At 32.5% G+C, this 11,054-nt stretch overlaps 1 protein-coding gene across 2 annotated transcripts in view; it reads left to right on the forward strand.

Annotated features, from left to right (window-relative positions):
* The window catches only part of LOC109707066 (CLIP-associated protein), a 63,204-nt gene extending 54,564 nt beyond the window's left edge, over positions 1-8,640 (forward strand). For both annotated transcript variants that reach the window (XM_020228132.1, XM_020228133.1), the window contains exon 23: positions 8,010-8,640. In XM_020228132.1, the coding sequence (XP_020083721.1) occupies positions 8,010-8,168 (159 nt within the window). In that variant the 3' untranslated portion in view covers positions 8,169-8,640. The remainder of the gene's footprint in view (positions 1-8,009) is intronic.

Genomic DNA, 11,054 nt, shown 5'->3' on the forward strand with positions numbered 1-11,054 from the left:
CTTATGAGTACGAATGGTTCTATACTCATAAGAGTATAGTAGCCCTACTATATATATATATATATATATATATATATATATATATAGAGAGAGAGAGAGAATGTATGAGTTGAGCTATGATACTTTTACAAGTATCACCATCATGGTGCTATTCGGTTTTAAGCCATTGGATCTGCTCCTTGATTACTAATAGTCCTTGGATCAAACACTATTCCACCTACCACCACCTACCACCACCTATCACCATCATCTCAACCCTACATCTCTCCATCCAATGGCTAAAAACTCAAAAAGCACCACCTTTATGGTGCTTTTGAGAGTATTCTAGCTCAACTATATATATATATATATATATATATATATATATATATATTCATTTACGTCCATTGCATTTAAGTTTTTCTTTCAATAGGATTCCCTGTTAAGCATCTTTGAAAGAAATCTACAATTACTTGATTAGTAATTTCAAATTTTGTTTCTTTAGTACTTTTACCTGTGTAAACTTGTACCTACATGACTTGGTGAAGTTTACAAGGGTCGAGTGTTGGGTGTAGAGTGTTGACTGGTGTTGATCTGAGGAGCAAAACTGTTATGAAGGAATGTGTATATGGAACTTACAAGGATAAAACTGCAAATTATGGGACTGAAGATAGAATTATTATTGGAATACTGCAAGATTCCACTGGAAAATGTACAATAGGGACCTTTAACATTTCTTTTCTTCGTTCTAACCCCAGACGGACTCATATATATATATATATATATATATATATATATATATATAGAGTGAGAGAGAGCTTTACGAGAATACTATCAGTAGTAAACAGTCCGGTTTACTATCAATTTGTTTTCGATGATAGAGTTTGCAAATCAACGATCAATACCTCTGAATATGATCTAGACCATTTAAAATTATCAAGAAATCAAACTTAATACTTTTTCGATATTATTCTATTGTTCATCTAGTAGACATAAAATGAATGGCTGAAAATGAATCCCTGAAAATGAATCCTTCAAAAAGTGATGATACAATTTTTATAAACAAGATTTAAAGTTTAGATCTTGTTTTGAATAACTTAGAATATTCTCTAACAAAATTTTAGTAGATTTGAATTCTTCTATATTGTTAAACAAGCAAACACAACATACCGGCTGTTAAATATACAAATTTTGTGACTCTTTGATCATTTAGTTAGTGGTGTCGGAAAAACATGAAATTTGGTTTCCAGATAGTGTAAGTGGTCTAGATCCTGTTCAACAGTGTCGATCGTCGATTTGGAAATTCTATTATTGAAAAAAATTGGTAGTAAACCGAGTCATTTACCATCGATAGTGTTCTAGTAAAGCTCGTATATCTATACTATATATAAAAGTACATGTTTCAAATTCCGGTTTGTCGACAAATTCAAAATTCCTCTTTTTTCGTACGTAAAATAAATAACGTAACGAAACAAATTTTTAGTTCCTCTTTTTCCTCCAACAGTTAATGTTTGTTTTTTTATTAAATATTTTTATCATTCAATATCTTTTCTTTTTAAGGTAAATATTTATAGATTGTCTCTATTCTATCTACTAATATTTTATTATTATATTAACTTTTTATTGATACAATCAATAATCAAATTTAAATTTAATTTCAAATATATATCTAAATTTTAATATTATTTGATTTTTAATTTTTATTATCTTGAATTTAGAGTTGAAATTTAATTATATAATTATATTTAAATTTCTAAAATTTTTAAATTAAAGTTAAAATTTGAGTTTAAATCATCAATTTAATTTATNTTATTTGATTTTTTAATTTTTATTATCTTGAATTTAGAGTTGAAATTTAATTATATAATTATATTTAAATTTCTAAAATTTTTAAATTAAAGTTAAAATTTGAGTTTAAATCATCAATTTAATTTATTTTTGGTTATTAAATTTGAATTAATAATTAATTTTTTATTAAAGTGGATCAAAATTAAATTTTAAATTTTGAATTAAACGTGAATTAAAATCCAATACTTATAATTTAAAATATATACTTAAATTTTGGAATCGTAAGATAAACGTTAGTAATATATTTTAATTCAAAAATTTAAAATTAATTTAAAATTTTAAATTTGATGTTTGTCAACAGTCTATTTCAAATTGAAAATAATTAACTAACTTGAAAATAAATCAAGTTTGAGTGATAGATTGTTTGATAAATAGATTTATATTTCTAATAACTACTTATATTCAAATTATAGATTCAATATTAACTTCAAATTTTGAGTTTTGTTCATAAATTTAAATCTCTATTCATTATTTTAAAATTTAGAATTATTTCAAATTTTTAATATTTGGGTACATATTAAAAAAAATTGTATGTTATGAAACACATGAAAAATATTTACAATATAATTAAATTGTAAATATATAAAACTTTTCTGGAGACAAATTGAAGTTAGAAAAAAAAATCAATTGATAAAGACTCATACCACCAATAATTATTTAAAATCAAAATATAGATTTAAATTTAATTTAATTAAATGTGATGTGCATCGCATGTGCACTATAAGTATCTATATCTGTACTATATATAAAAACACGTAATTTGAATTTCGATCTGTCGACAAAATTGTTTTTTGGGAGGAAAACTTTTGGTTCATCTTTTTTGTTTTTTTATGCAAAATAACATAATGAAACAAACTTTTAATTCTTTTTTTCTCGAACGGATAACCTTAAAAATTTTTCATATATTTTCATTTTAGGTGAATATTTTTAGATTATTTCAATTTTATCTACTAATATTTAGTTGTTATCTTTACTTTTTATTGATTGCAACCAACAATCGAATTTGAATTTAATTTTAAATATATATATTTATCTTTTAATTGTAACGACCCAGCCCACTAGCAACAATAACTCGTTGGGCCAAACCACAGGCTCAAAATGCTTAAGCCCAGTTATTATTACTAGTGTCTAAGTCTCTTATAAACCCAATGACAATCCCATTCCCATCCGATGTGGGACTATTGGGGTGTCACATTAATATTTTTTATTTTAAAATTTATGTTATCTTAAATTCAGAATTAAAATTTAACTATTTATTTAATATTTTTGTATGGTTTTTGAAGTTTGACGAATTCAAATTTCAAGTATGTGTTTTAAATTATAAGTATCAAAATTTTAGTTCACCTTTAATTCAAAATTTTAAAATTTAATTTTGATCTATTTAGTCAAAATATTTTAGTTGTTAATTCAAATTTGATATCCAAAATTAAATTTAAATTCACGATCTAAACTCAAATTTTATAAAATAAAAAATGGAACTATTATAATTATTGTCGACAACAACTATTTAAATTTGAGTTAAAATATAACAGATATTTTCTAATAGTATATAATAAATAAATTTACTTTTTAAATTTAATTTTTATTGTCTACTTCTGAATAAATATAATATACATATTTATTAATTTGAGCTTGCTATTAAAGTAATTATTACGTGCATTTGCACGTACGCTTAACTGGGCTGATCATATATATATATATATATTAAATATATATATTTATTATATATATATATATTATAGAGTTTTGCTAGAATTACTATCAGTAGTAATCAGTTTTACTACTATTGTTTTTCGATGATAAAGTCAAATGGATCGGGCTCGTGCAACTGATCTATATCACTCTAAAGGTTTGGAAAATAAAAACGAATCTTGCTAAGTGGGACAAGGGGGTTTCAATTTGTAATAGTTTCGAAGAGGGTTTCTCCTCTCTCAAACGCGTAAGATATTTCCAATCATTGAATTTTATTTTAGAAAAATTTTAAATTAATAAAAAATCTGAGATTAATAAGGAAACATTCATTTTCAGCCATTCATTTTTTTGTTCAATTGATGGATAAAAAAATCAATTCATGTGAAAAGGTAGTAATGGTTTCATATTTAACGGGATAACTGATCATAAGCTCCCAAACAAATCGCGTAGTAAAACGGCTCGTCAGATTGCTACTAAATATATATATATATTATTATATATGAGTGGTAGACGGAAGCCTCCGTTGCTACCGAGTTAGGTATACGCCTAGCTGCTCTCTCATCTCTCTCTCTTATATATATATATATATATATATATGAGTTGAGCTGGAATGCTATCGGTAGCAAACGGGCTCCGTTGCCACCCATTTGTTTTCGATGATGGAGCCTCCAAATCGACGATCGGCACCGTTGAAAATGATCAACACCACTTAAAGTATCTAGAAATCAAATTTCATACTTTTCCGATATTGTTCTCGTCCATTTAAGTGGGCATAAAAATGAACGGCTGAAAATGAATATCCTCTAAAAAATGATGATAGAAATTTTATAATTAAGATCGAGAATATAGATCTTGTTCTAAATAGTTTAATTGAATTTTCTAACGAAAATTCAATTGCTTTGGATAGTTTTACACCGTTAAACAAGGAAATGCCTCATATCTACCATTAATATTATAAATTTTGAAACCCTTTGATCATTAGGCTAATGATATTGAAAAGATTTGATATTTGGTTTCTAGACACTTTAAGTGGTATAGATCATGTTCAACTGTGCCGATCGTCGATTTGGAGGCTTCATCATCTAAAACAAATGGGTGGTAACGGAGCCCGTTTGCTATCGATAGCATTCCAGCTCAACTCATATATATATATATATATATGGCTAGGGCTATTATACTCTTATGAGTATAGAGCCCTTCATACTCATAAGTTATTTTCAATGATGGAGCTTCCGAATCGACGATCCACTCCGTTAAATATGATCTACAGTATTTAAAACTTCTAAAAAGTAAATTTTGTAATTTTTCAAAATCATAATGAAGTTAATCAAGCAGGTATGAAATGAACGGTCAAAATCGAACGTCTTAAAAATGGATAATCGGATTCTTCAATTTAAGATCGGAGTTATTGATCTTTATCTATGAAAAATTCAACGTGAATAGAATTTTCTATGAAAAATTCAACAGATTTCGATTCTTTTACATCGTTAAACTTGCAAATATTTCATATCGGCTGTTAAAAATTGTCAATTTTGTGACCTTTTGATTGTAAGGTAAATAATGTAGAAAAATTATAAAATTTGATTTTAGACGTTTCAAATGCTCTAGATAACGGTTGTTTTTGCATTTGAACCCCTCAAAATATTTTATTTTAAAAATAGCCCCATCAAATTTATAATTGCAAATTTGGCCCTATCCCCGCCACGCAGGCGCCACGTTAGCGCCATGATTTTAAGTCATTCACCGTGTTCAAACACGGTGAATGATTCACGGTGTTCCATACTTATATTCCCCCACTTACCCCTTTTTATTTTCCTTATATTTTTCGCAATATATATATAGTATACTTTCCCCAAGCACGGTGAAGACACTGTGAATGGTTCACCGTGTTCAACGTAATAAATTGGCTCCGCTCACGTGGCGCTGACGTGGCTCCTGCGTGGCAGGGCTAGGGCCATTTTTACAAATATAAATTTATCGGGGTTATTTTTAAAATAATATTTTTACAGGGGGCCAAACGCAAAAAAAAGCCCTCTAGATAACGTTTAACAGTGTGGATCGTCGATTCGAAAGCTCTATTATCGAAAACAACTTATGAAAGCTCTATCATCGAAAACAACTTATGAGTACGAGGGCGATCGTACTTATAAGAGTATAGTAGCCGGACTCTATATAGCTAGGGCTACTATATTCTTATGAGTATAGAGCCTTTCATACTCATAATTTATTTTCAATGATGGAGCTTTCAAATCGACGATCCACTCCGTTAAATATGATATAAAGTATTTGAAACTTCTAAAAAATAAATTTTATAATTTTTTAAAATTATAATAAGTTCATCAAGCAGGTATAAAATGAACAGTCAAAATCGATTGACGTCTTAAAAATGGATAACCGAATTCTTCAATTTAAGATTGGAGTTATTGATCTTTATCGATGTAGTTTATAGAATTTTCTATAAAAAAATTCACAACCGATTTTGATTTTTTTACAGCGTTAAAATAGCAAATATCCCATATATATATATACGTGCTCCTAAGCCGTTTTTTGACCAACAACCTACTCAACCCTAGGGAACCACTATCATCCTAACCGCATATTTCTTAATCCAAGGACCGAAAACCTACGAGTACCAATGACTTTGTATAAGGATTTAAGTACCGTGGCACGGGGTCATGTCGGAAACCAGCCGACACGGTGCGTGCTGAGCTGTGCCGATGGATGCTGGTCAAAAAATTCTTGTGTGCCGACATATAATAGCATGAAATATTTATTTTCTTTAGCAACAAAAATATTCTAACTATTTATTATGTCTTTTTATCATATCTTTTGAACTTTATTGAGAAAATTACTTACTAATTTAAAGAATAGAGGGTTTTGAGTTGTACCATCGGCACGGTTTTGTATCGTGTCGATATCTTGTTGGCACGGTACGGCACGGTGGATTTGGCCCGTGTCGACGGGCATTTAAAACCTTGACTGGTACTTTTAAAAGCATAGGAGCTCAATTATATGTATATAACTAGGCTGGAATACTATCAATAGCACTATAGCTATTAGTTTTTTAGCCTTTGGATTGAGAAATGTGCGGTTAGGATGATGTGGGCCCCCTAGGGTTGAGTGAGTGGTTGGTTGAATAGTATAATCTAACGGGTAAAAAAAATTAAAGGATTAAATCTAACGGTGAAAAACTCGATAGCACCAAGTGTTTGATGCTATTGATGGCATAGCAGCCGACTCTATATATATATATATATTGAGTACGTGCTCCTAAACCGTTTTTCGACGATAGAACTTCCGAATCGACGATCGACTCCGTTAGACTTGATCTAGCGTATTTGAAGTATGTAGAAAATAAATTGTGATTTTTCAATATCATTTACCTAGCGATAAAAAAGGTTCAAAATCAACGGCTGAAAATAAAAATCTCGCAAAAAGTGGTGATATAGCACTAAAATTTTCTATCAGAGATATTGATCTTGCAGTAAATGGTATAAAGAATTTTCTATCAAAATTTCATCTGATTTGAATACTTTTACATCGTTAAACTTCCAAACAATGTTTTAAGTTCCCATCGGCACGAGCTGTATCCACCATGCCGTACCGTGTCAACAAGATATCCGCACGATACAGACTCCGTGTCGATGACACAGCTCAAAACCCTCTATTCTTTAAATTAGTAAGTAATTTTCTCAATAAAGTTCAAAAGATGTGATAAAAAGACATAATAAATAGTTAAAGTATTTTGTTGCTAAAGAAAATAAATATTTCATGCTATTATGTGTCGGCACACAAGAATTTTGTTTGACCGGCACGCATCGGCACGGCTCGGCACGCACCGTGCTGTACCGTGCCGGCAAGTTTCCAGCACGATCCCGTGCCACGGCACTTAAATCATTGCTTGCAAACTATATACATCAACTATTAAAAATTATTGATTTTGAACCCTTTCGATCGCTAGGTAAATGATATTGAAAAATCACAATTTATTTTCTAGATATTTCAAATATGATAGATCAAGTTTAATGGAGCCGATTGTCGATACAGAAGTGCCATCATCAAAAATGGATTAGGAGCACAGAGGCTTCCATGCTCCTAATAGCACACATTCACGTTCCTTGCATTTTAGTTTTTCTTTCAATAAGATCCCTGTTAAGCATCTTTCAAAGGAATCTACTATTATTTGATTAGTAATTTCAAATTTTGTTTCTTTACTACAATTTTACCTGTGCATACTTGTACCTACATAACTTGGTGAAGTTTACAAGGGTAGAGTGTTGGGCGTAGAGTATTGACTGGTGTTGATCTGAGGATCGAAACTGTTATGAAGGGATATGTATATGGAACTTATAAGGATAGAACTGCAAAATATGGGACTGAAGATAAAATTATTATTGGAAATACTGCAAGATTCCACTGGAAAATGCACAATAGAGACCTTAACAGTTCTTTTCTTGCTAGAAATTTATTTTCTGTCTTCAAACTCGCAGAATGTTGTATTTTGCCTGGTGGACATCTACATCATGCTTGGAAAAGCTTTCTTACCACATTTAGAAGGGCTCAGTAGCACGCAGCTGCGACTAGTGACTATCTATGCGAATCGGATCTCACAGGCACGGTCTGGTGCTCCAATCGATGCTAACCGTTGACGCGTGTTAATGTGTCATCATCGTGTATTTGTTTGGATGAGTTTGGGGAGTGTCGGGATTTCATTCATTTGTGTATTTGTAAGTACAAATAGCTGTTCCATCTAGTAGGGAGAGGCTTGGTTTTCTTGTGTGATGCTTTCCGGTTTTCTGTTGGGTGGGATGGACAGTTTAGATGGTTGTATGTTTGATGTATTTTTTATTGTACAAACGCGTGAAGGGCAGTTCCATGGTTTTTCATCTAACAAGACTCGGCTCGTTTTTACTTTCTGTGGCGATGTTTAATAGTTTGCTGTAGATTTGATTATTTTGAGTGGAAACAACCTCTGGTACTTTGCACTAAATATGCCGCTTCTAGCTTGGTTTGGGTTATTCCTTTCTCATTGTAAATGAGTGTATGTCAAAATTAGAATTTTTACTTTATCTTTTTATACTTTTGTTGACTATATAAGAAAATTTTAATGAGGTTCTCCAATCGTTTTGTGCTCTGTTTCATATAACATTGTCATCTGGATTCATTTTTCTCTCGAGTTGTGCGAAATAACTACCAAACTATGTTATTGACCAAGCTGATTTCTCATCTGATATTGGTGCGGCCGTAGTTGAAATGTTTTTAGTAAATTTTTTTGTTCTTTCATTTTCTGTAATTTCTTAATTAACCGTGATTTTTTTTTCTTCCTTTTGCTTACAGTGTCTGTTTTCTTTCCTATCATTTAATGCGAGGAACTATTCTTGTTTAGTCTTTTTGTTCTTTCGTTTGGTTGATGATACCTGCTATCTTCAGCGGAGATCAACAAGCAGCAGAAGTAGACGGCTTTTCTGAGCTGTGCTGAAGTGGGTTGTAATGTATAAGATGTGGTCCAAAATGAAGAGTTGTACTTACCAGATCTAGTAAATAGAACGTGGTTGAAACTGATACCTGCAGCACTTGCTGCAAGTTAATATAATTTCCGGTTTTTCTAGGCCTTCTCATTTAATAAAGGGCTTTTTTTGCATTTTGTCTCCCGAAAAAAGTTTATTTTAAAAATGGTTCTCGCAAATTTATATTTGTACTTTTAGCCATGATCTTGCCACGCGAGCACCATGTCAGCACTACACGAGCGGGGCTAGGGCCAGAGTGTTAAGTTGAACACGATGAACCATGCAGTATGTCCACCGTGTCTAGACATGCTGAATGGTTAACTATGTTCCTTAACCCTTACAATACCTACCCTTAAACCACACAGGTGCGGGTAATACACTAAACACGCGAATCAGTTCACCGTGTCAAGACACGGTGAATGGTTCACCGTGTCTAAACATGGTGAATGATTTATCGTGTTCAGTAGAGTTATAGTACACTTATAATTTCAGCACAATAACATAATAACATAATAAATTCAACATTAACAACACAACAACAAATTCAATACAACAACACAAGAAAATCAACATCAATAATACGACAAAAAATCCAGCACAACAATAAATCCAACAGAATATCAATAGAGCATTGATATCATATCATTACAACAAAATATTAAAAATTAGAGCAAATTTTTTAATAATGTAGAAAGTTCTGTGCAATTTAAAATTTACAAAAATATAATGTTATATTCTCCTACTACTCCTTCGACCACGTCTACTTACACGTCTCCTACCACGAGCGCAACCACGATCAAAACACTATACTCATCAAAGGGCTCTATGACTGCCAACTGGTCGAGATATTCGATAGCAGTACCCTCAACAACTGGCTGAGTGTCCTGTGTCTCGATCACCCGTCTGATCTCGTGCTTAATAAGAATTAGAGATTCAAGTACTACTATGCCTCCAAATAACTATGTTATTTAACATGTATGAAAACTAGTCTATCATATGAATGAACATAAAGGACTAATGTATATGTCCAAATGTCATGCACTATTTAGTAGTGATATCCACTATTTAGTAGTGATATCCAATGTTAAGTTTAATTGCAATTTCCCAAATCAACGAGAACTTACACAAGGTATAGTTCCGATTTGCGCTGTGCCTAATGGTCCCGTAGTAGTCAACATTCCCCCGTTAGAAATGAGCCTTTTCCACGGCAATCCACTTCAGCGCCCAATTCCGCATGGGCGAGAATGATGTCGCAAAGACCAACTCCGGAGTGCCGTCTTGTAGGGAGCGACCCTCACAAGTTTGTGCGAATGAGCACAGTGGTAAGCAAGCGTGATCAATAACACATGGATCTCGTTCGTCATATTTAAAACATGGAATGCCAACTAGCGATCTAGAGGTCGAGTACTATGCCACAATATTGAATTCTAGTTGTTCAACTAAGTACAACATGCTTAACTTCATATTTGTCACTACTATACAATATGTCATATTTGCCTTGTCTATAACTGTGATATACCGAAATCTCGATAAATGAATATCGAACTTTAGTCAAATTGACCAAAGTGCGAGGTTGGTACACTTCGGAAAGGCCGAAGGTGTCGAAAAGAGTATAAGTGCATTGTTGGGGATCTTCGAGAGCTGGAGAATAAAAAATCTGCAACTGCAGTTTTTGAGCTCTCGGGGACCAGTCCCTGGTGGGACAGACCGGTCCCCGTATGCGTGGAATCTGAGAAGTGGGAAAATCGGCTAAGTCCCACGAGAGCAGCTCTCGGGAACCGGTCCCTGCGGGGAGAGACCGGTCCCCGGGAGACCGGTCCCTCAGGATGAGACCGGACCCATTTTGCGAGGCTGTGGGGAGTGCTCTCGGGGACCGGTCCCTTGCTAGAGAGACTGGTCCCCGTATGCGAAAATGGCCCAGTCTGGGCAGTTTGATAAAATAAGAGTTGAGGGGCTTATTTGCATTTATGCAACCAATGGGTTATGTATGAGGGGTTATGAGGTATTTCCTCTCATTTCCTCTCCCTC

Source organism: Ananas comosus, linkage group 3 (assembly GCF_001540865.1).
Source record: "Ananas comosus cultivar F153 linkage group 3, ASM154086v1, whole genome shotgun sequence".
NCBI classification, from domain to species: domain Eukaryota; kingdom Viridiplantae; phylum Streptophyta; class Magnoliopsida; order Poales; family Bromeliaceae; genus Ananas; species Ananas comosus.